The 26,610-nt window shown below is 38.4% G+C and overlaps 1 protein-coding gene across 1 annotated transcript in view; it reads right to left on the reverse strand.

Moving 5' to 3' along the window:
• Window positions 1-25,969, reverse strand: part of LOC103916026 (chromosome unknown open reading frame, human C18orf25) — a 33,881-nt gene extending 7,912 nt beyond the window's left edge. The window contains exons 1-3 of the mRNA XM_009322974.1: window positions 25,152-25,969; window positions 6,529-6,711; window positions 1,619-1,745 (exon numbers count right to left, since the gene is read on the reverse strand). Coding sequence (XP_009321249.1) covers window positions 1,619-1,745; window positions 6,529-6,711; window positions 25,152-25,875 — 1,034 coding nt within the window. The 5' untranslated portion in view covers window positions 25,876-25,969. The remainder of the gene's footprint in view (window positions 1-1,618; window positions 1,746-6,528; window positions 6,712-25,151) is intronic.
• Window positions 25,970-26,610: the final 641 nt, after the last annotated feature.

A 26,610-nucleotide genomic window follows, 5' to 3' on the forward strand; every position in this document is an offset into this window, starting at 1 on the left:
AACCCCTCCCCACCCGCTGACCGACGCCCAGTCAGTCCCTGAGCAGCGATCGCTGCCCCCTGGCCAACTCCCCCCAGCTTATACACTGAGCATGACGTCCCATGGTGTGGAACATCCCTTTGGCCAGTTGGGGTCAGCTGTCCTGGCTGTGCCCCCTCCCAGCTTCTTGTGCACCTCCAGCCTGCTCAGTCGGTAGAGCACGGGAAGCTGAAAAGTCCTTGACTAGTGCAAGCACTGCTCAGCAACAACTAAACCATCGGTGTGTTAGCAACATTATCCTCATCCTAAATCCAAAACACAGCCCTGTACCAGCTACTAGGAAGAGAATTAACTCTATCCCAGCCGAAACCGGGACAGGACCTCAAGCAGAAGTGCTGTGTGTACGTAGTGCTAGACAGATTTACACAAACTGGTAGTGGAGGACAAGTCCACACGGCTTATCATTAGGACAAAGTTCCTCTAAGCCCTGGGTCTGCTGGATAAACAGCCAGGAGAGCTACTTCCTAAGGAATTAGTATCTTCCAAAAGAGTTAGCCATGCAAGGACTTTCACTATTCTAAAAGCGAAGACTAAATCTCCCTTCTTTCAGCATCTTAAAATTTCCTTTTTTCACATCCAACAGCACTGGATTGTGCCCACACTATCTGTACAGTTTCCTGCCTGGGAAACTGGGTCCTGTACACCTTCCTTCTTCCTTCCCTCAAGAAAGATGCAGTGAAGGGACTACGAGGAACAGCTCTGTTCCTTGTCCCTCACACCCCTTTTCCACCTCCAAGCATCAAGCAGGCAGCAGACTAGTTTTAGAAAAACCTTGCCTGTATACTGTTTTAACTTGCTTTTATTCCACCAAATTAACCCTCCATACTATATGAAAATGCCAGTCGTCTTCAACTGCTTCATAATACCTTAAGCCAAGGAAAGATCATAGACTAAAGATGAAGAGCAACATCAAAAAATGCCTATCAAGAATAACAGCTGAAGCACAGCTGGACGGCTTTCTATCTGAGCTTGAGAGAAACCTTTGGCTTCCTTACCCTCATCTACTTTGGGGGTTTGAACTCTGTTGTATCTTGAAATAAAACTAAGATTCATAAGGATCCGATTTTTAATCTAAAGGGGCTATCTTATGACATTAGCCATTGAAAAGTTGATAGTATTTTTGCAACTACTGATTAAATAAACTGGAAGCTGATTAGATGCTTAAAGTGAATATTTTTGAAAGGGAACAAGAACCCACACAAATATTTTTGTTTATGTATTTGCGTATTCACACTACACCCTTAAAATCTGAATTCCTGATGTACATAAATTTGGTATCTCTATGTTTGGTATTTTAATACTACATATGTTTAGCCTGTTAATGTTTGATATCGAATCACAAGCTTAATCTGAATACATATGAAGTTGATAACGTTCTAAAGAAAAACACATTCTGACATCACCGTGACCAGCAGAATAGAAAAAAAACAAGTGCAACGTTTGCTACCTTTTGGGCATCAGTCATGGATGGATAACTACAGAAGTGGAAGTCAGCAGTTTTTTTTCTTTATTTATTTTGGCAATACAGATATTCTGATAAAATGAAAGAAATATTAGAGCTAAAAAAAGGAATCAATACCTGGCATGTTCCTGAACTCCAACAATCTCTACTTCGCTATCAGAAGAGGCGATATTAATTTCTTCATTGATTTGGGCATTACCAGAAGAGGTTTTGTCACTTGCAAGGAAGCCTGGATCCAAATGACCTACAGATGGGGAAAATGCAAATACAGCCAATGTTTAACAGCTTACACAACTCACAAATCAGCTGGAAAAGGAGTTTCCCAAGCTAAAAAAAAAAAAAAGAGACTGAAACACTGAGATTGGAAAATCTTATTAGATCAAGTTATCCAACTTCCAGTTCATCACCTGGTACAGGATGACCGCTGGACTTATCCAGTCTCAACAGCTCTAGCGATGGTGTTATCACACAAGTGTGAGCAAAGCCCAACTATTGCACCAAGAACACTTGACGTAATTAGGCTTTCCAGCTGTTATTTTACAACAGTGCTAAGAGTTAGACTGTGCCCAAACCTCTTTGAAATAAAGAAACAAGACAATCTATTGTCAATAAATCAAATTCAATGATACTGTGGCAAGCAAAGCCTATAGCCTGGACAGAAACATCACACACACCCCAAGGAGAATGAAAATGCCTTTTTTTTTTTTTTTTTTTTTAAACAAACCAACAGCGGAAACAGGTCAATGAAAAAACCCAACAAACCCATCAGTTTCCGGTCGCGCTGCTTCACACTTCTGCTCACAACATTATTACAAATACTTGAAAAAAAAAAAATCTGTTTTTCATAAGTGCCGTATACAGCAGTGTTGGGTTTTTTTTATTACAGTTCCTCAGTGCTATCCAGTTCATCAGTCTGTCAAACAACACGTCCTTTCTAAATACTCACGAGTGTGGCAGGTTTTGTCTTTTCTGCCAAGTACTGCTAAGAAGGTTCGTCACCACAATTAGTGAAGCTGTGTTGTGACATATTAAATAATACTTGCATGGAAAACACAAGCCAGCCAAAATTATTTGTTTTACAGAAAATAAACAAATTTTTAAAATCAATTAAAAAATAAGATTTCAATAAAAAGAAATAACTTCTACCTTTTTTTTTAATTAAAAAAACAAAAAAAAAATATTACTTCTACTGTCTCTCTTTAGCAGTAACCTGGGGGATGCTGGGCAGCCCTGAAGCAGATGAATGAGACTACCTCCTTCTTGGAAACCACTCGCTCAGCTGTATTACACAGGGGAAGAATCATTTATCGAGCAGGAAATTTGAGATTAGATGAATATATTATGTATATGTAGTTTAACTGGACAACCTCTTCAAAGACGAGAGGAGGAGGATGCAATAATGATGCACTGAATTTCAAAGGTGTGAGAATACGCAGAACTGATTATACCCCCAGGTAGATCAAGAGGACACAGAGAGAAGAAATTAAACTTAAAACAAGTGCCAGGGAACCCTTCTGATGACTGCTTAAAGTATTTGAAAAAGATGCAAGCAAATAGAGGGGCAGAGACCATACTGTATGTTCAGTTTTTGGAAAGCAAAGATCCTTGGTGCAACACCTGATCAGGGTTAGGAAGGGAAGGAAACCTGTGTGCTGCCATGTACCCAAAGGAGGAGTTTCCACCTCACAAGACAAAAAAGGTTTCTCAGCTGAACTTAAAACGAATTAATAGCCCAGGCAGACTTTTCCTAACATTACAGTTCAGCTAAACATTTCTTGGCAAATATCACTGACAGCCAGAAACTCCCCAAATGGGTCACAGATATTTCATAGAATCATGGAATGGTTTGGGTTGGAAGTTCCCAACCCCCCTGCCATGGGCAGGGACACCTTCCGCTAGACCAGCTTGCTCAGAGCCCCGTCCAACCTGGCCTTGAACACTTCCAGGGATGGGGCATCCACCACCTCTCCGGGCAACCTGGGCCAGTGTTTCACCACCCTCAGCGTAACGAATTTCTTCCTTCTATCTAGTCTGAATCTACCCTCTTTTAGTTTAAAACCATTACCCCTTGTCCTGTCACAACAGGCCCTGCTAAAAAGTTTGTCTCCATCTTTCTTAGAGGCCCCTTTTAAGTACTGAAGGGCCGCAATAAGGTCTCCCCGGAGCCTTCTCTTCTCCAGGCTGAACAACCCCAACTCTCTCAGCCTGTCCTCACAGCAGAGGTGTTCCATCCCCCTGATCATTTTTGTGGCCCTCTTCTGGACACAGGTCCGTGTCTTTCTTATGCTGAGGACCCCAGAGCTGGACGCAGTGCTCCAGGTGGGGTCTCAGCAGAGCAGAGCAGAGGGGCAGAATCCCCTCCCTCAACCTGCTGGCCACGCTGCTTTGGATGCAGCCCAGGATACGATCGGCCCTCTGGGCTGCGAGCGCGCATTGCCGGCTCATGTCCGGCTTTTCATCCCCCAGTACCGCCAAGTCCTTCTCTGCATGGCTGCTCTCAATCCCTTCATCCCCCAACTTGTATTTGTGCTTGGGATTTCTTTAATAGAAGCGGCTGGGCACACTGTGGAACACGAAGTGGAAGCGCTCAGAGGCTTTGATTCATGTGCTGGCAATGCAAACCGCGAGCTTTAAATGATCACCGCCCCAGTGATTCGCATCGCCCCGCTCCTGAACGTCACTGCTGCTACAGCACAGGCAGCAGAACAGCAACACAATCCTTGGTCACTGATTCACGCAACCTGGTATGGAAATCAACCTGCCTTAATACGTTGTATTAATGCATTAATGATGTACCACCATTCTGCACCCTTTGCTAGACAGGGTAACGTCTGGCAGAGGGGCAAAGCAGACCACCTCTTAAATAGCCCCCAAATGAATCCCCAGAGGTATAAACGAGAGCCCCCAAAGAGCTTTCATGTACAGCTTTAAGTTCAGAGAACAAAAAGGTAATTAGCAGTAGAGAAACCATGATTAGCAGAGTAAATATTGCAACAGTAGCCGAGTGTAAATCAGAATTACAGCATACAGCTAGATTTACAGCCTCTGGCTATACAAATTTCATGCCTAATAACATGCCTACGTTGTTAATTTCTTTGCACGAACATTAGGATGATGCCCAAAGGAGATGTTTTGTTTGCCCTACAACATCAGGGCTTGCAAAACAGCCCAAGGTATTTGTCCATGCAGAAAGATGTGATAGTGTGTCTTAATAAGATTTTTCACTTAGATAAAGCTTATGCTGTTATTTTCCCATGGGAACACATCATTTAATGTCTGTTAAACTAGATACCGGTTGAAGATTAAATTTGGGAACAAGATGTAAGATTTGAAAATTCTGCTTTCCAAACGTGCAATCCCAGACATGGTAAGAAAAGGCCAGTACTGACAAACGTGCAGTCAGAGGCGTATGGAGGCTACAGGGCTCTGGGGCAAGGTGTATGCAGGAAGAAAAAGAGGTTCATCCTTTCAGACGTCGAAATGGCCGTAGCACCAGGAGCAAATTTGTCTGGACACGTTCCCATAGGGTCAAGGATGAAGAAGTTTCTTGAAGTTTTCTAGTTTTCTCTTTCCTGGCAACCTCTTCCTTGCAAGTCCCCTTGGATATAGGCGGAGGAAGGAAGACAAATTTCTACCTGCATCACAGCATTGTACTCGTAAGTGGAAAGTGGAAGAAAGCTTGGTAAGAAACATTACTTTTTATTTCCTTACACTCCCCTTTGATGTACCAATCCATTAGTGCTCTATAATAAAGTTAATTTCAGCTGTTCTAATCGTTTAATAAATCACTTTATAAAGGAGAGGACTTGTTAGGGGTCAAATAGCTAACTATCAGTCAGCTGCTATCCTGCAAACAATACCAGTGAGCTTGGAAAACACCAGCTAGCTTCAAAAAGGCTGGAACAACATCCAGCCACAGAGCACAGGGAAAATAATGCAACAGAGATTCTCATATTCAAATAATGGACTTGTCCACTAGACAATAATGGAACATTTCTTTCAAAACCTGCCACCTATTTCTATTCCTTTAAGCCTTATAGACATTGAAAAGTAGCTCAGAGCTACCAGGACACTTCCAGTGTAGGTGCCCTTTGGCAGGCTTACGTTTGGAAAACACAGCATGAAACAAAAAAACCTGCTCTGCTCCACCACTGCAGGCAAGACTCTCTTATGCAGCTAAAAATCTTAACACGGGTATTAAAAAAAAAAAGAGTGGACAGGAAGGCAATATGTTGGCATACAAGGCTACGGGATGAAGTCGATAGGAAATATTCCCTGTTAGCTCTCTGCATCCGAAACACAGTAGCATTTCACATTGTTGTTGAACTCTTCTGTTAGTGAAGAGTTGCAAGCACTTGGTGAAGCGGAACAATTTTTATGAGCTACATGAACGTCTCTGAACTCTTCCACAGTACTCCCGCTCTTGCTTTCTTGAACAAAATTTCTTTGCTGACACTTGATGCTAAGCCCACTTACCAGCGCCTTTCCACCCTTCATCTTTATCTGATGCTGGTCTGCCCAATTTTCTAAGGTATGTTAGAAATGCAGATGGAATATGGGAATAATTAATGCTTGTATTCTAAAGAAACAGAGAGACAAACAAAAAAAGACACACACAGACAACTACAATATTTAAAATGTGATTATAATTGGTTTACTAGGTGGTGGCACGGGTCGTCATAATCAACCATTCAGTAATGAGTTTAGCTCACTTTCATTTAAAAAAAAAACACCACCAAAACCCCAGACCTAAGTTCCAAGAAATAATTCGAGGGAAAAGAAGGAGAAAAATATAATTAAGAAAATTAGCGTCAAAAATACATTGCAGGAATCTTTGTCAATTTTTATCAGTTGTATTTTGGAATAAATGTCAGACTTTTTTAATAAGCACCTGTACTGTTTTACTGCAAAATCCACACGGGGAGCTTTTAAAGCTGCATAAACTACAAAAATACTGAAAGCAAGAAAGGGAGAGACACCAACTGAGATGCTGGAACAAATGTCAGAGGAAGAGAGTTTAAACAAACCTGTATCAGCACTCAGTTCATCTAGCAGCCCTCTGGTTCTCCAGGTAGATCCCGAGTCTTGATTTCCTAAAGAATTGTTGTGCTCTTGAACTACTGCAGCCGCCAACAGATTGTCCACATTTACCACTTCTGGGTCTGAATTTGTGTCTGATATATCATAATGAGCTACAACTGGAGGTCCATCTGCAGAAAGAGAGAAAAGCAAAGCGTATTAGAAGTCAGCATACTGTGAAAGACACCTTTAAAAAGTACAAATAATTTGTTTAAAGATTAATGCAATCTCCTACATGAAGCTCTTAAAGAACTATAAATTATATGAATTCTTGAACTTCAGTTAATGAACACAGTCTGAGATTACAGAGACATTTTAACCTTTGCATACACAGAAAACACAAAGAAAAACATGTTTATCAATGTATCAGTTATTTGTGTATTATCTTTTACATTGACACATAAACATCTCCATATCTGACGACATTACATTTACAATCTTAAAAGGATAAAACCTTCAGTTCAAAATAAAAAATAAGTTACAGGACATTAAATTTGGCAAGACAAGATATTTATCTAGAGAATTTTACAAAACTCAAGTGACAGCTTACATTACTTTAGGGTTGATTGAATAAAACTAACTTTTTGATATAACTGATCCAGTGACAATAAATTTATCATTAGGCAACTTTCCTTTCGTAACATTTACCTGTCAAGGACAGGGGCATTTTTCAAAATAGCAATGTCTTTTGGTGGTGTTTTTTTTTTTTTTTTTAAGGTTCAAGATAACAAGAAACAAAACTATAATGTGCCGTGATAAATATGCTTTTAATTCAATATGATTACCATATGCATTTTTGGCCACCAAAGTGAAGGGGGAAAGAGGGAGAGAAAATTGCTTATATGATTCTGAAATCTATTCTTGAGGAATAACAAAAAGCTGGTTTTGGTCTATTTTGTTAGGACAGACTATTTTCTTTGTGAGGAATGAAAATCACTCATAATTGGAAAGCATGCTAGAAACAGAAGAGGCTCGGAAAAAAGTCGTATTCAAGACAATGATTAATGTGGAAGCAAAGAGAGAACGGATAAATATCGTCATTCTGAAAGGATGCGCATTTTAACTCTGCTGCCTCGTCTCAGCTATAGCTTATCGACTCAGAGTCGATGAAAGCGGTTGGAGTTCCCACTCCCCAAACGGCAGAACCAAAACTTTCTTTGGGCTAAGACTTCACCCGCAAAACCCCGAGTATGAAATAGAAAAACAGGCTGGGCCAAAGCTCCGCTGCTTTGCTACTGCAATTCTTTCACGCCAAGGAAGTTCTGGCAGTTGAGTGTCTGCAGGACTTTAAGGGTATGATACATAGAGGGTGTAATTTGTGTGGGATAATATAAAATAATCATAAACTACTAACGCGTTTAGGAAGATAGGACCTTCAGAATTACAAAATGACTAAAGAAATCTTTAAAAAAGAAAGAAAGAATAAAACGAAAAGACTTTTCAGGAAAGACTGGTTTCTTTTAGGAGTGTTAAGTGCCTGTTGAAGACAGAAAGAACATGATGAACTAAAAGTTTCAAATTTTGTTCTCTGAAAATCCGTTTCTACTGAGGTTTTTAGGGAGGGATTTTTTGGTTTTGTGGGGTTTTTTTTATAACTTGGTCCCTGAAACATAATTCAACCCACTATTTTAAGAAACGCCTATTTTGTGATTAGCAACACACTTCGTTAAAGAGTGACCATATTGCTTAAGTCGTACTAAAGATCAGTTTTGCAACAAGGTATGAAGAAATTCACAAAATATTTCCGATCAGATCTGCCTCCAAAACAACAATTTCATAAAACAATGTTATATTACAAACTTAAAACGGACCCGACAAAAATAAATGGGTAGTTAAATGTCAATGTATTAAAGACCAAACTGTTCGCAACATGAAATGCTGATGATTATGACTGGAAAAGAAGTCCCGATAATTAACTGAAAGGCAATCTTTGTCTTTTCAAAAGGCAATTACAAACTAATGGAATACCAAGTTCAAAATTAAGCCGGCTGATGTTCAGTTAATTATTTGTGAAAGCCGATGATTAATAATTTAATCATGCAGAAGTTACAACTGGACTGAATCATGAGAGGCATGTTTTCTTTCAGTCTTATCATCAGAGTTCAGCGTGAACATATATAATGTGATCTATAAAAATAAACATTCGAGTGCAGAAGATACGAGGGTCAAGTACAATATTGACTATTTGACCATTTTTTCAATAGGTTATCTAAAATTTCAGGAGCTAGGTACTGTTTCTTCAGGTCTTTGTTTCTCTCGCTTCTTACTAAGATCTCCAAAAGCAGAAGCGAAATTTGATTTTCAATAACGTTGTCTACACAAGTAAAATTATATTTGGACAAAAGGCACCAATAGTCTCAAGTCAAAATTGTACCACTCCTACATGTATAATCATGCAAAAATGTATAATAAATGTATATACATGCAGAGTGATATTCTCATCACCTACCCATAGAAATAACTTGTGTGAAAGTCTTCATCAGTAGGAAATACAAGCATAAACTTGTTATCTGTAGCTCCACTCTTGTATCTTCCACACTTCCAAACAGCACACCTTATAACTTAGCTTAAATTTAGTATACATCAAACAGACAAAAATATTTTCAGTATAATTTACATACCGTAATTATATTTATCAGTGTAATAGCCACCAATTTTACAATCTGGAAAAAACAAGCTGCCTGTTTACAAAGCAATCACAGCAGAGATCTATTTTTGCTTTTCTCAGCCTTGCCTTTCAGATCAGATTTGGAAGTGAAATGAAAGGCCCCTGACACCAGGGTTATCCATACCTATCACCAGTAAATGACCAACGAGGCCAAGATAATGGCGACACTGCGGCAATAAATCCTAGGATTCCCAGCATGTATAAAAGAAGAAATAAGCAATACATGCCCTACGTGTGTTAAAAAAAACAACAATAAATAAACCAACATATAAGGTGTAGACAACTACAACTAGATGAAAGTTGCAGCGAAGGCATATTAAAAAAAATCCTCTAAAAAACCTTCATTCCCAAAAGCCTGTTTCCTTTTCAGTGCCGCAAGGACGGGACAGGAGGGGTTAAATTTGGAAGTAAATAATACTTCCCTAACCAACTACGTGATCATCCGATAATGTGATGCAAAGGGAACGTGTGGTACCAAGAAATAACAACTGGCTTCAGCTAGGAAATAAGTGAAAAAATACCTTCAGGTTGAAAAGGTGAAAGGATTAACTGCAACCACAGTTGTAACTTATCATCTTGTCTTTACAATAGAGCCACTCCTCGTAATTACTGACTGTAACAGGATTTCAACAGATAGAAAAACAGACACCAAAACAAACCATGCCAGAATCAAAATTTAATGTAGCACAATTAGGAGGTTCCCTGGTCAGTAATTTAAACAATCTATTTAAGAAAAATTGCGTCTTTTGAGAAGCCAAGATAGCTGGAAGACTTATATTTCCCTGGTGATAAGCTTTAATTCATTTCTAAAGCAATAAATGTTTGAAAAAGACAAGGCTGAAAGTTAATAAGTACCAGCAGCAAAATACAGCTGTTGACATTTAATGTTAGCAGGGGGAGGGAAAGACTGCTTTTTTATTTTATTTTTTTTTTTAAAGAATTCAGAGGCAGAGGTCATCATGGGGACAGCATTTCCAAGTGTCCAATTCTCCCTTAATTTACACAGCTCATCAAAACTAATTCTGCTCAGGACAACCGAATCAGAAGCCACATGCACAAAAATTCAGGTCTACACATGTCGATTTTTATTTTAAGCTTGCAACGTAGAAAATTCAGTAATTTCTTATCTGCTAGCCGCTCACATGCTTTTCACAGAGCCACGTCTCAACATGCAGCGGTCTAAACCGTGCTATAAGATCCACACTCCTACTATCCCTTAATTCATTATAATGGCAGCACAAGCAAGAAGGGGGAATCAACCGTAAAATTTCAGCTGTAGGTTAAAAGCAGCAATCCTATAAGAAGCACCATACCTTTGCGCTGAAACAGCTGTGTATCAATGAGCAGCAGTACTTTAATACTAGATACAAAAGATACGAGCTAGCAGAACCTGAATTTCATCCTTTAAGTCATCCTTTCTCTTTAGCTTTCTTAAATTTAGGCATGGAGAGCCAAGCTCATCACCTAAACTCCCTCCCACCGCAGCCAGAGAGAGGAACTTCAGGGTCAAGTAATCTCAGCCTGGAGATTGCAGCCTGGAACATCATCATCTCCCCTCCTTCCCCATCAACCGCAAGAGCTTAGACGACCACCTTAGACAAGGCACCTAACTTTTACCCTGCCGAAGTTCAGCAAAATGAATTCCAGCCTTAGGGACGGGATTTAAACTTCGCTCTATTTTCTCTACAAGTAGAGGAAAAAGATCGAAATCTCCAGAGGTCTATCCTGATTGAAATAATTTCAAAATTAAAAGCCTAATTTTGGTGGTCTGAACCACCCTCTGGAATCATCAGTGTCTTTGCAATGAGGAGACGTGGAGCCTTATTTAGGTGTGAGCATCACCCTAAGCTTTAAAACACACAGAACAAGTACAATAATAATAGCAATAATAATTACAGCACTTTATTCTTGCAAAAAGCTTTCCATTAGTGGATCTCAAAGAGCTCCGAGGTGATTATTAACCTCCTTTTGCCTATGGGGGAAACTGAGGCAAGCAGAGATTTGCAGCTTGCTCAAGGCTAACAAGCAGAGGAGCTCAGCTTTGCCGAAAACACCACTCCCCTCAAATTACTGAGTTATTTTTAACTGGTCAATTATTGAAGAGTTTAAAAATAGTGTTTAGGAATGCTTTCGTGAAACATGCAAAAGCTAAAAAGGCAACACACAGCGGTGTCCAGGTAATCGCGAGCCCGAGGAGACAGGGCTTCTTCCAGCCTCACCTTTGCATCTTCACTGTGAATGTAGGCACTGCTTTGGCTCACTCTCAGTACTCTAAATTGCATTTATTTTTATATAAGAAAAGAGAATACTGAGACATTTTAGAACAATAAGAGATCTAAGAATGCCCTCATTTACACTTGACACTTAAATTTAAGAGATAACTCCATTTACTTCAAGATTAAGCAAAACATAGAATGGACTTTAACACCTATATAAATTTTAAGATCAGATGATCATTACAGTAATCGAAAGAATCATATTTTGTGTGCCAAAAACTAGAAGATTCATCTCAAGTGACCTGCCAAAATAGTTTTACAGTAGACACATCAGTAACTTTGATCCAAACAGAACGGCTTCATATACAAGACTACAGGCTGAAGTGACAGTCTTTCTGTTTTAGATAAACAATACAAACCTGGTATTATTTAAAACATGATCCAGGGCAGCGGTTTCATAAAGTATGTGCAGTTCAAACGGCATAAACCAGCTGAACCCTAAAACAATTCCCAAAGGGGGGTGGGGGGCTGGAGAGCTGTGCTTTTGTTATGTTGTTTAGCAACATGAAACGCTTAATTACTATTTATATTTATTTATTTATTCCAGGTTACAGTAGTTACATTTCAAAATTTACAGGGTTAGGCAAAGAATACATTGTAAATACAATAAAAAAACCAAAAGTAGTGTAACAACATTCTCTCTAAAATCATAAAGTGAACAAAAAGTTAGTGATGAATCCACTTTCCTCACATTTTCCTTCATTTCACACAGTAAAGCTTTTGTGTTTGGTTTTTTTTTACCATAATAATAAAATAATAAAATCAAAACAACATGATCAAATGAGTATCTGTTCTGAGACCGGATCATTTTTAATATATCACAGCAAAAGACATCTCAGAAATTCAAGTCTTGCTGATCAACATTCATTCTTTCAGGCTTTTTGATGACTAGATGGAAAATATCTTGGATTTGTTTTACCAAATTATATATAAAGTCATAATAAAGTCTTTTTCATTGTGCGTTAAGCAAAGGCACATGGAACATAGCCGCGTACTGAAAATATCAGGAAGTGGTGTGCACTTTATATCCCATGATAGGATTTATTTTCCCTGATGCCACCTAATGATTCATTAATTATGGAAGCAGATACATTAGCCAGATCTCTTCCCCAGTTTTTCTTGCAAAAGTGTATCAGGAGGGTTTTGGAAACCATCACACCCTACTCTTACATAGCTAGGACAGTTAAAAAAAAAAGATTCCCTATGTAAATACGACTTACATTAGAAAAAGGCAGGCAGACACGCACGCCACACGCATCCCTCCAGAAAACATCACATTTTTGCAAGTACAAACTGCATCTTGCCACGGAAGGACCGGTACAGCCTTGATGCAAAACTTCTGATGGTCCAGACTAACCCCCTGCTCGATCAGTCTGTGAGACTTAACAGAGCACTCGAAATCATTTCTAACTTAATAAGCCTATTTTCCATGTGCCTTCATTTTGCTGACCTAACACTATGAGACTAATAAAATTTGTGAGAAAGACCGGTTTCTAGCCGCATGTTTTGCAAGGTACTGTCCATCTCTATCAATCAGCCTGAATATTTTAGCTTCTACAGTACAAATTACACAGCGCATCTGTTTTAATGCTTCCAAATGTAACGGCACTGGTCACAGTGCAGACCTCGATTATTTTAACAGCATCTACTCAACTGGCCTGATTTACACACACTCATCAGGCAAAGACCCCACTTAAAGTCAGCTGAAAGATTCTCTGACCAAAAACTGCAGAATAAGTTCAATTTCTAATGAGGTGAAATGCTTAGCCCCATTGAAATCAGTAGAAATTTTCTACTGCTTTTAATAGGGCTGGGATTTAATTTCTTAATGCCCTTGAAATATTACTTAAAAAAAAAAAGAGATTTACAGTATGTGGATACAGGAAGAAACAAAATATATTAACAAGAGAAATCAGTGATAATAAATACATTTCAATTTGTAAAATAACAGCCAAATATAATCCCGTTTCATTGAAGTTAAGATTGGTCCTCCAGTCTTAACTCTAGCAGCTCAGATAAAATAACCTACCAATCCTGCAAAAACACTAAAAGACACTGTGAACTTAAAAAAATAGAGATGTATATTTCTGCCTGAATTACTCTGTCCTAATACTGTTAAAAATAACACTGAAGAGCAGTATATCTGAAAGGTTTAAGATCTTTTTTTTTTCCACCCTGCTGTTATTTTTTTTTGCAATAGAAACACTGAATAAAGTTTCACTGCCTTTACTTGAATTTGTTTTATACTGTATATTACCTTAATTTTTTTTTCCTAAATAAACCCTGAAAATTCAGATGTTTTATTAGTAGCATGTGAAGCAAAACCCCAAACCCTCAGATAAAACGATGTGTGAAAGGTGGAATTCCCTTTTCTTACCAAACCCCACTCGAGGGAGGGAAGCGGCACAAATGCTTGGGGAAGAACCTGCAGAGCCAAGCCTGCAAAAACACTGCGCACTGTGCCCCTGGACTTCCAAGGACTCCTACACAGGGTCCAATTCTAGGAGCAGATCCTTTAATTTTTCATTTACTGCGTTGTCAGTTTGACATTTAAATCGAGCCTTTATGTACAGACTTAACTTCTTTTGCACTTGCACAAAAAATGCTAAGCAAGTAGCTGTGTTTCACCTGCTACTAAATCCCGACCCTGCAGCCACGGGGGTGTTCAATTACTCCCATGCAAACAGCTGCCACGTTGAAAACACATAATTTGGTATTAAAAATGGCAATATAGAAACTTGAATAAGCCAGTTGGGTTTCATCTGGCACCATCTTCCCTGGAATTACACCAGCTGATCTGACTTGATGTATTTACTCTTTCAAACCATAAGATAAGGAAAATTCTTTAAAGAAACTAGAATGTTTCTTTACTCCATTCTGAAGTATAAAACCTAGGGCAATGAGAGAAACTCGAAACCATCACCTGTGATTCTCCAGGTCTGTGCAAAACTCCTACTGATTTCTCCTCTGCTTGTCAAAGTTGGTGGTTTTTAAGTAATTAGTTGAGATGTGAGCATAAACGTACATTCAAAACGTAACTCTGCGTTGGAAAGTAGGAGTTTCCTTCTGATAATCTTAAAATAGTCTTAAATAAGGCCAGACCGCTTTAATGAAATACGGAATGGATGAGATTAAAATTTATGTTAAAATTTCAGCTGAAGAAATTTTAACTCCCTGAAAGTTTCTAGTCAAAGCCCTTTGAAAATAAGAGCTTATAATGGAAATCGTGACAGACTTAACTGCAGCCATATAATATAGCAAAAATATTTCCAGGAGAAAAAAAAATAAATCTGAAATTATGTATTAGGGATCTGTTTTCTCAAAGCGACGCCAAAGACGGTCGCACACACATTTAAAATACAGACTCATCACTAGTACTGGTATCTGAAGGTTGGTTTCTTCAGTGCTCTGCATCTTTCAGGTTCACAATACAAAGCAAGAAGAGAGATGCTCCTGTTGCACTGCACAGCCTGCCAAATCCTTCACCAGGTAGGTTATACTACACCTGAACAACAGAAAGGTGGGGGTCCCCTCTCAGTTCCTAAAAGGAGAAACACGGAAAACAAGCTAACGGACCGAATATTCAACTGTGTAAATCAACGCACACTTTTCATTTCGGAGGAGCTGATTTATGGCAGCTGAGGAGCTGGCTCCAGGTTTGAGGCAAGTGAAAAGAGCAACCAAATAAAAGAATATTAACCATTTACAAAGCCATTTACAACCATTGGTCTTGCACAGGTGTTCTTGACACCAGGTAGTCTTTCCGGGGAAATTAAGTTAAAATTATATCTAATATGAACTATTCCCTCAGTCTTCTGGGTGCCTTGGAATAATTTTATCCTAGAAAGACTACAGCTTTCAAGTCTGTATGCCCAACTGCTGTAGCCCTCTGCTTGTTCTTTCACATTCATAGCTACTTGAATTGAAAAAAATAAACAATTAGCACAAATGGATAAAAATGTTTGAAAGCTTTTAATTTTTGCCTATAGTAACCAAATCCAAATTTTTATCTATTAATACACTAAATGATTTCAATTTTTTTTTTTCCAGAGATTACCTAATCAAGATATTGTAGGTTTGCAGAAATTTCACTGGCTAAATCCCTAACAAAGTTATTATCCATTTATGAGATCAATACGGAAAAGTCCGTTTCAGTCTGAGAGATAAATAAGTTCAGCTGATCTCCTTACACAATTCATTTTGAAATATCTAATTGCTCCATATATACTATTTTATAAAAAAGGTTAAGGGCATGCTTACAGACATACTGAGTTAAGTGACTCTTACACATTAGAAGAAACCAGTCACTGCAAAAAGCTGCTTCTTGCATGCATGGGGAGACTTGTAAAGTTGTCATGCTTTAAAATATGCTGCTCTTATCATCGTCATAAAGGTGTGTGTGTGTATATATATCTCTCAAATCTATGAACACCAGAAGGATCTGATATTTTTTTTTTAAATATCAGCAAATAATCTTCCCTGAAGGATCTTAAATTTTAAACACGAGGACAAGTTTATTAAATTGCAATCAAACATAAAATAACTCATTTAACTTTTACCTATAGTTAAGTTAAAAATGCACACAACGTCAGATGAGGGAGTATTCTTACAAGTTCATATCAAAATCTTTGTATCAAAATTATGCATGAAGGTGATTTGTAAGGAATTTATTCCAGTATTTAAAAATTATCTCCTGCATAGTCTTTCAAACAGTTACTCTGAAAATAACACAGCTCTCTAACCTCTTGTTTTTTTTAATGAAGGCATCACATACTTAAAAAAAAAAGTAAGTCTGGGCCAAGAATAATGTTAAAACACCAGTGTTAGTATTATACTGATAACAAAAAGCATTTCTTGAGTTCCTGTTAAAGGTTTGATCCAAACCCCCATATAAATTGATGGAAAAACTCCCACTGACTTCGGGGTGGGGTGGGGGGGAGACCTGCAGAAGATACAGTGGTTATTTCCAACAGGAAAAAAAGGAATTACGCTAAAATAATTAGGGAAAAAAGTGACTGTGGTTCAAAAAGCAAAATAACAGAGCTAAAGGAGACCTATAGTGTTCTCTCTACTTAAACTACGTCTTTGCAAAGACTTTCAAATTCCATTATTAGAATTTTAATTTGAATTAGAAACTTTTAGCAAGTTCTAACTGATGATAAATATACATTTTTGGTAGTTACGGAGAAGTTGCTTCACATGAAGAAAGGCATTAATGGAGAGGTGACCAAAAAATCCCTGTGTGTAGTGATAATAGTAAGAATTAAATAGAGATTTCTAATATATGTAGTTTAAATTAATCCTACTTTAAACATCACAGTTTCAAGCCTGCCTATTCAGGATAACTATCAGTATAAAAAAATCCACACAATAGCAAGTTATTGTATTATTTAAATGAAACTAATGTTCTGGCATTCCCCATCACAAGTAAATAATGACTTCAGCGGCATTCAGACGTGGTTCAGAAGAAGCTCTTGCTGTGTCACCCAGACCAGCAACCCCTACCTTCAGACCACCACAGTGTTTATTAATCTGACTGTCAAGCCTTCCTTTAAATTCCTGTGCCAAGACTCAATCCATCCACCGACGGCTGCTTATCTTGGGACTGACACGACTATTTTTATTCCAGCATGAAGGATGCAGTTTGATCGTATATACAGAAGGAAGCAGCAGTGCTTTGTGTGCACAGGTCATGCGTGCACACGCAGTTGGGTGTGATTCATCTCACCTAACTTCAGTCAAAAGTTATCTACTCTAAACTGTTTATAAGGGAGGTTTAGACAACTAATGGAAGAGAAAGACACTGCCAGGAGGTATCCTTTGTAGGGGCTTATCTCTTCCCGTTGACTCAGAAGGAGATCCGCAGAACAGCAAACTAGACACCTGAAATTAGAGGAGATGGCTTCCACCCAAACCGAACACATATATATGTATACATGTGCGAATTTGTGCGCACAATATAAGACAGCTGCTTCCATAAATATGCCATGTGCAACACAGCAGTGACATCAATAAAAACTCTGGACAGAAAATGAACTACTAAATGGGAGACAAAAAATCAGCTGTGAACATTTGTTACATATAGCTAAATCTTTAGGGTAAACTTATTTATTACTTCTACCTAAGAAGGAAGAAGAAAAAACTAACGTGTGACATGTTCAAGCTGCAAAACTCGGGAGTAAACAGATAGTTAAGGAAATGTTACGGGTCTGTATCTAGGCTGGTTCTCTAGGGTACTTTACATCTTTAAATATAAAACTTATTTCCTTATATAAATGTTTTAACATGCAAAAAGAGCATTTAGATGAATACTCGGAATGCTCCTGTTGTAACAAACATAGCTCTACTGATTTGGGGTATCTAAACAAGGATTCTAAGTTATATTTTCCCAAGTTTGGTGATGAAACCTTAGGGTGGTTCCCCCACACACCTTTAAAGGTATTTGTACGCGTGTGCTGGCACATGCACGTGGGTATACTGTGGGGTTTTTTTAAACTACATATATATTCTCTATAAATTAAAAAAAAAAAAAATACCATGGTAATAAAACCCAAAAGAGAAAACCAAAGCAAACATATACGAAGAGAAAAGCAAACCTTGTTTTTAGCATAATCCAAAGTAACACCAAGATTGCAAAGATCGGACTTTAAGTTTATGATTGATTCAGGTCAGGCTCTGCAATATTCCCATTCTCTGGAAAGATAGGTGGAAAATTGTTATTAAAAGTCGCTGGAAACTCTAGCGAAGCATCGACATTTTGATAGCCCACGTAAGAATTAAACGACTGCTGTGGAAGTACTTGGCTATCAGGCATCTGTATGAAAGCCCCTGACTGTGTGGTAGGGGGGATTCTTTGGCCAACTAGTTGAATTTTAGGTTCCCTGGGCTCCAGTTGTTGCTTGCTTTCTTCATCCGTGTCAAGACGGGTTAGCTTTTCTATCCACATGCGAAATTTCTCCTCTGTCTGCCTCTGCATCTCGGCAAAGCAGTTCATGGCCTCTTCCAGGACATTGCCTATGCAGTTCCTATCCCACACGGTGCCCCTGTCAAGCAATCCTGGAATTTCCCTGGTCGCTCCTCCAGATCCCCCAGCACGACTGAAGCCAGCTTTAAAGACATTGAGGCCATTTGATAAGACATCATTAAGTAAGAACATAATATTGTTTATTAAGGCATGTTAACTCAGGAAAACAAACTTTTCTAATTGTGTCCCTTGGATATGACAACGGGGGAGGAATTAGCAAATATTAACCAACAGTATTACTATAAAAAAAAATAACATTTTATACTCACTGAGGTTATTATAGAAATTTTGGCTTCAAAATCATTTTTATTCTAGAATTCTCAGACAATTCTGTCACAAAGGTCTTTTTTTTTTTAAAATAAACCAAATTAGTCCAATTCCCTTGCAATTTGTTTTGATTTCAACTGAAGGTGTCAAAAACATTGTACAATAACATGTTTAGTTCTGTTAAGCTGCCATGCAAAATACTACTGTTTAACTGACAAACCTGAATAATTAGGTGTATTTTACTTACATACTTGAACCCTTTTATAATGGCCTGTTAAACATACACAAAATTGTACACAAGATAACAGAGATAAAGGCTGATATAGCGATTGCAGCATCTAAAGTAGCCGAGCCCAAAGCTCTTGGTCTAATTTTGGAAAACACACTGAACACCAATGAAGAGAATACACAACACACACACACAAACGCAAGAAGATACGTGAATGCTATGCTAATACACGAGGTGAAAGCACCCTCTGTTAGGTCTGATGGACACAGCTACATCACAGGGGTAATCCACACGACCCGCAGGAGTGATCAACCTCACACCAACCAGAAGCATGCCCTTCATGGCACCAGCCACCCACCGGCTGTGCAGCATTTCTAGCGTTACTTCTAGCCAAGGCAGAAAACAGACAGGGCATAGTTGGAAGGAAAGTGTTCTCCTTCCTTCTAGTCCATCAAAAAGATGGTTAAAATGACTGGCTTTGGGATCATCAGGGAGAACTTTAGCAGCAAGAAGAGAAGGCCATCCTCATTATCTTTACGTATCAATAAGAAAAGGCAGTGGTATCCATATTTTTAAGTTTAGAGTTCACTCAGGAATCCTCTAGGAAGCAATAAAACCCCAAGAAAACGAGGCTCTGTACCTGTTTGAGGACTAATAAACAGCATGTGCATGCTGTCCGAACGCACAAACGTTACCCAAGGTAATTCCACAACAAGACAACTGTCACATTAAACTACACAAAGCAGCTACAGAACCTGACAATTTAACATGTAAACGTGAAACTTGTGGGATCCTCTAGCTTAAGAATAATAGAAAAACTCCTACGAATGAGAGAAATCATTGCACAACCTAAGCAAATATTTCGTAATAAAAACGTAAGGCACTAAATCTTTATTGGGATTCACTGTGTACATGAAATTACAATATTACTTAAACAATACATTCCTTTTAGGAGCTATTTAAATGAGGTATATATAAGTCCTTCAGGAACAGCTAAACAAAGCCCAGGATTATTCTCTTATTTCCGAGCAGCAGCAATGCTACCCGTCAGGGGCCAAAAATGTTCTATTAAAAACCCTACTTTTTTAGTCTTCTCTCCCATCTGTTTACCTATCAGACAGGCTGGAAATTCAGCATTCAGGTCCTCTGCTCAAAAATGAACTACTTTATAGCAACTAATTTACATCCCTCCGACTGCATTTTAACTAAAAGTAACTAAGTAAAATGCTACCTTTTTCCTAAAATGTGGTTCCTTTTGTATATTCCATGTCTCTTTCCTCCCTGAAAAAAATATTCCTTCTGTTCATATACTCCTTGTGTTGAACATCCAATATGATTCTGTTTATTCACCTTCAGTCAGGGATCTTATCCCAAGATCAAGTAACTAAATGGCAGTCTGTCTGACTTTCACAGGCTTACAATCAGACACCTTTAAGTAGTGTTAAGTTTTAATCGCAATTTAAAAAGAAACTATTGATGGTGATATGCGAGACACAATCTAGCTAGGCTTTTAAAGTCAAGAATGAACTAGCGTGGTCAAAGTTGACAAAACTGTTTTGTAAACCGAAGAGACTATGTATTGAAATATATATTACCCTGCAATACTATTTTTAAAAGGCATCATTCAGAGCATATCTACAATTTACAGTAGCAGCAAATCAATGTTTCAAATGCTTTCCTTGCAGTTCTTGTAACAAGCCTTATTCAATCTTTTCTTTACTGGTGGCCTTCAGTGTTAAAAAAAAATAAATCAAGTCTAAAAATGTATTATATTAAAAAGCTAGCATTTATCTAATTGGTCCCTTTGCTATCTGTAAACTTGCAGCTCTACAGTTTTTGAAGTTATGCCGAGTTAAAAGGCAAAGAAATTTGCAATCACAAAGGGGTCAGAATCCAAGAATCATATCTTATTTTCAAGACAATACCTCCTGCAAAACAGCACCTGAGAAATGCCCTACTGCTGCCTCTTTATGGGATCTATTAAGTACTATCCAAATAATGATCAAATCCAAAGTTATTTAATTTAGGAAACCTGACAATGTGACAATTTAAGATATGCCACATCTTCACCCTAATTAGCAACGGTGGACTCCTTTCTGTCATTATGCTACCTGACATTTCCAAATAAGTATTTTACTGCAAATCACTCTTAACAGATTTTTTTTCCCTGTTCTTACATAGTTGTCATTCTGAGTCACTTCAGCCAAATTCATCCCTTGCAAGATGCTTCATCCAAGGTCTACGCACCAATCTTAGGAGGAAGTAACCTGGCTGAGAGTCCCTCACACACACTGTGCCCTTCTTTGGATTTCTGCATGTTAAAAAAAAATCTTTCTTTTTCTTTTTTAACAAAGTGAGCTGCAATACCTTTTTCAACATCAATACTCAAACTTTTTAACAGATTTTTTTTTTTGAAAGCCTAAAACATGAGTCACCCCTATTTCAGTTCAGATTTTTCTGAGTTGTAGAAAGCACAATGGTGGTGAAATGCCAATTTTTTTCATATTATATTTGGATTTTTAAAAAACCTCTTCCTCCTTCCAAAGAAAAGTGTTTACACAGAAATAAATATTGATTCCCAGACTTGCTCTCATGCCAATTTCATTCAGAGCTAATTTGCATGGTCAAATTTGAAACTGTTTAAAGGAAAGACTTTCAACAGCAGCAGGTCTAGCAGAACCTGTTCAGGACTCAAAGATCATCCTCTTATGCTGTGAATGCTATCTGATGTTTAAGAATGGTAAAATCCTAAATGCCAACAGAGAAGCTCAATAATTAAAAGATAAGAATTGCTCCTTATCTGCAATAATTCAAAAATCATGGCATTCCCTGATTTAAAGGGCCCAAGACTATGACTGCTCAGGTCAGTGAAAAGATTCTCAGTAGCATCTATGAAGTTTAGATTGAACCTGTATTTTCAGGTATAAATTAACACCATACAATATACGCAGAATAACATATCATATTATCCTTAGCGCCTACTGAGCTCACAATATTTGTATTGAAGTATTACCAGTAAGATCTCAACTCTTTACTCTCCAATCTTTGTTGAGAAGACAAATAAGCCTGCCAGCATTTTAATCCACGTTACATTTGAGTTCGGCAGAGAGAACTGACTCTCTGTTGCACAACTGCTCCGTTCACAACTTGGGTGCACGCACAAAGTGAAGCTAGTAACACTACAGACGTTCATGGCATTATGTATTTCACTGAACATTTTCCTTACCTTACTAATTTAGCCAAAGGTATTTCAGAACCAGTCACGTGGATGGTTTGAAAAAAATAACTGCGCTATTAAAATGGAAGAGGTTTAGTAACATGACATGGAAGACTGCTACTGTATTCTCAAATATGGCACTTAAAATTTTCAGACCACACACAAGTGAACTGTCTTCTGTAACGCTACATGTGTCAATAGGAGGTTAAGAGCCAGAGTACGTACAACCTTCGTATACGAAGGCCACGTTAAATTAACCGTCACTAAAAATTTTAGAGCGTCTCTGTTGGCAAAGCTATTTTTCAGGCAACAGACATTTGAAAATCAGTCCCAATAATAAGCTATGTTGAGACAGTCACCAACACTACAGCTAAAGTGTCCAAATACAGTAAGACTAAAGGGAACACAGGCTACCTGTAAAAAACTCTTCTGCATCAATGTGTACAGACTTTTTTCAAAAGTAAAGGCAAAAGTTTTTCCATGCTTATGTCCTTCTGACAGGTGCATTGTAGCTTCTTGACACTCAAGTTCAAGTATCAAGCTTTTAGTTCAAGCCTTAGCTTTTGACTGTGTGCAGAGGACAGTCATCGCCTGAATTTCCAGTAATGCTTTTTGACACCCTGTATTATTTTCTAACTACCTGTTCACTCCCTAAATTTTGAGGATATTCACAGTGTAATGCTAAGTGCACTAAAATGGCTTTCTAGTCAAAAAAATAATTCAAGTTAAGCACTTTGCCAGTTCCAAGAAGAGGGATCGCAGATGGCATGTGAACCTACCACTGCGACAGAGAGCTGGGAGTCCTACTCAGACTCACAGCTTCGCTGCATCTGTTAAGACCACAACGTTTCATTAACCCACAAGTTGCACAGGATGCGTTCTTGGCCAACCTTGTCCTTATCTCTACAGAGAGTATTTTTCTCTTGTACTTGGAGACTGTTTCCCACAAACCAAAGTCATTTCTATTTAAAGGAAAACCGCAATGTGGCAGGTATGCATTGTACCTAACTCCAAAAGGACAGCTCAAAAGTTTTAATGTCTTAAATGTAATTTAGTATCAAGCAGACGATACAGGCTATGAAATAAAAATAAAGGTCACTGCTCTCAGGATGGTTTTTGCACTCCCACATTTTGCATCGCAGTTAAAATCAGGCCTTGGTGTAACCATCGCTAAATCATCAAGCTCTTTAGTGCACTGCAATGGGACCTTTTCACTGCAAGCATCTCACGGTTAAGACTGAGAGCTCAAATACAGAAGAGCCTAGTGACACAGAAAAAGTATCCTAGAGTGGTTTCAGGTCTCCACAATGGAAGTCAGAAATCTGGGCAGATCTGAAAATACCACGTGGTGCCTTTCTGCATCACAAAGTACTTTTATGACTTAAAAAAGAATATAACCTGGGGGATTTATTGTGTGTGTTCTGGGGTTTTTTTTAGGGGTGGGGAGGAACCTGTCCCAAAACTCAATGAAATAGTCGTCTTCGACAGGCTTTAAATCAGGCTTTAATTGCCCAGCAAAATGTAAATACTGTAAATAAAAAGGCACCCAACTATGAAAGCTAGAAGTTTGACTAATTACTAAATTGGTAAAAATAATTTTAGAAATTCTGTTAAAAGTTTACTACATAATAATTATAGGAGGACTATGCCTTTCCCAGACTCTCTAATAATAAACATTAACTTCCTTTGTGCAACCTGTTTCCTAGCAATATGTGGGAAAAATGCCAGTTCTCATGGTGACAGAGTCATTCACCACAATCAAGTCAGTTAAAAACAGTTATTTGTAAAATCTGCTGCAAATATTTTTAAATAATTCCTCTAGCAAACATTAGTTCAGCAACATAAGACTAATTATTGCAGTTTTCCTTTAAATGTTCTTGCCCTATGTAAGCTGATATTTATCTCAAAAAAAAAATCTTCTAGCACAAGAGGCAAAAAGGCATGCAACCCAGTAAAAATTGGCAAGCCAAAAAGTTTATTTTGATGTGATTTTTATTTTGATTGCCATATGAAGATTGCCATATGATGACGGTTCTATGGTATAATATGCTGCAAGAATAATTCACACAAAATCCTCTCCACGGCACTTGGGCTAATAAAATAACAAAGACTCGGCAGACAAAAAGCTTGAAGAACTCATTTTTCTTTTGCTAATAAAATCATGAGAAGGCCCCTATAATTTGCTGCCTCCAATCTTAACACAAATGAGTCAGAAAATTAAAAGTATAGAAATTAAAGATCCTTATGACATAGGAAAATGGTAACAGCTTTATCTAAAATGTTGAAAATTTAGGTGTGGATATAGCTTGGCACCTGTGTAAACAAACTCATATTTATTTCCTAAAATAGGTGACCAGCTGCAACCTGCAAGAATTTACAATAAGGCTAAGTAGGTTTGTCATGCACTGAAACGCAGAGCTGAAAGCGCAGCATAAGTGCAACAATGGACAGGGCCTTACTGTAACACGGGCAAGAGGCATGCCATGTTATTTCTAACACAGCTGCCGAGCTGCGGTCTTAATATATTAAAGCAAAGCTGGCCACTTATCTTAAGAATGTATTTATTAGATTATCACCATCTAATGGGATTTGACAGCACTGACAGGAGTTCATATAGGCTTACAAAGGAAAAGATCTGAAAATTCCAGAATTCAAAGATAGTCCTTCCTCCAATCTACCGTTTCTATGCTTTGTTGGTGTGCAAAAGTGCACTGAAACCTCAGGACAGATTTTAAAATTTGCCCATGTCTTGTTAATATACTGCAGTCTTCAAATTTACACAGAGCTGCAGTTCTCCTGGTTTTTCTCAAGTGTCACTCATCTAATTTAGCATGACAGCTGAGAAACGATGTCAGATGCGTTACAGTTCAGTTTAAAAAACATCCTCTACCTGGTATCTCTGCAGTGATTGTCTTGCTGCTCCCTGAAACCTCTTCATCATCATCTGATGAACTCGTGCTCGAGTCACACGTCAGGTCACTATCACTGGTACTGCTGTCCTGCAGCAGGTTGTACTTCTTGCGAGCAGCTGCCTCCCGTTTCTGTCTTAAGAGCCGGATTCTTTCTTTGTGCTTTTGGCTTCGATGACCTTTTACCTTGGTAACTCGACCATTCTGCTTATCACTAGACTGTCGGTTTTTCTTGGCAGCCATTGTTGAAGTTTCACTTTCGGACCTGGATCGCCTGGATTTCCTCCCAACTGCAACCCCAGACACCGCAGAAGGGTCTCCCTCTACAGCAGCTTCAGCTTGGCAGGGCTCATTCTCTTCTGTGGAAGACAATGTGTCTGAGTCAGCCAAATGCCCACTGGAAGAAGGGGAAAGCATGCAATGATTAGAAGAGTCACTCTCGTAAACTCGACCACCCGTTGGCTTATCGCTCTCTGTAGATGCTAGCTGAGACTCCGAGGAGTCTCGCCTCAGTTCCATCAGTAAGCAAGGCATTGAAGAGAGCACCGCAGAGTCCGCTGCAGTGGGCACGTTGTCTTTCTGAGTTTGTGTCTCCAGTTCTATAGGTCCGTCTTCATCAGGAGCAGTCTCTTGCTTTTCAGAAGTCTTTGGTGGAACTTCCGAATCAACAAGTTCTTCTGCTTTTCCCACTGCCTCCATCTTCATTTCAGAACATCAAGGTCCTCCTGGTCTCAAAGCATGGAGCACGCAGTCTGGAAGACTGGGTGAACTAGATATGGACTTCAGCAATACAGCAGCCTGCACAAGAACAGAACAGTAAGAATAATTTACCCATATAACTCACTCAATCCTGCTTTTCACAGTATTACCTAAACTCCTCATTGCTTTCAATTACAGACAGTACGGTTCAGTATCGTATTGGTTTTCTTCATTTCCTTTTTCCTAGAGACCTCATCCTGTTACACCAAACTATTCTTCCTTTTACACACCCACGAAAGATGGTACTGGAATCACATTAAACATGGTTCACCTCACCAGAATAATCAAAACAGATCAGAAAATAATAAAAATATTTCTAAACTCTTACTTTATAAAATTTAAATCAATATATTATAAGCAGCATATGCTAAACTTCTTACCTAGAACTTTAAACATATTTTAGTGGAGAATTTTAGCTCTTATGAACAATACCAGCCTGAAAATTCCCAGACTTGGTAGTCATCTACCTGGACAGACCAGAATATAGTTCAGTTTCTGTATCTATGAGAAATCTACTTTCAGTTGAACAGGACCTCAGTCTTACAAGGTTACAACGTTTTTATGGTAATTTGCAAGCTTACAGTACCAACATGACATAGGAGAAATCCAGTCACTTTAAGCAGAAGCTGAGCAGCTGCTGAACATTAGAGCAAGACTACAAACACCTTTCTTTTCCAGGGG

Source organism: Pygoscelis adeliae, unplaced genomic scaffold (genome assembly GCF_000699105.1).
Source record: "Pygoscelis adeliae isolate BGI_AS28 unplaced genomic scaffold, ASM69910v1 Scaffold182, whole genome shotgun sequence".
Classification (NCBI taxonomy): domain Eukaryota; kingdom Metazoa; phylum Chordata; class Aves; order Sphenisciformes; family Spheniscidae; genus Pygoscelis; species Pygoscelis adeliae.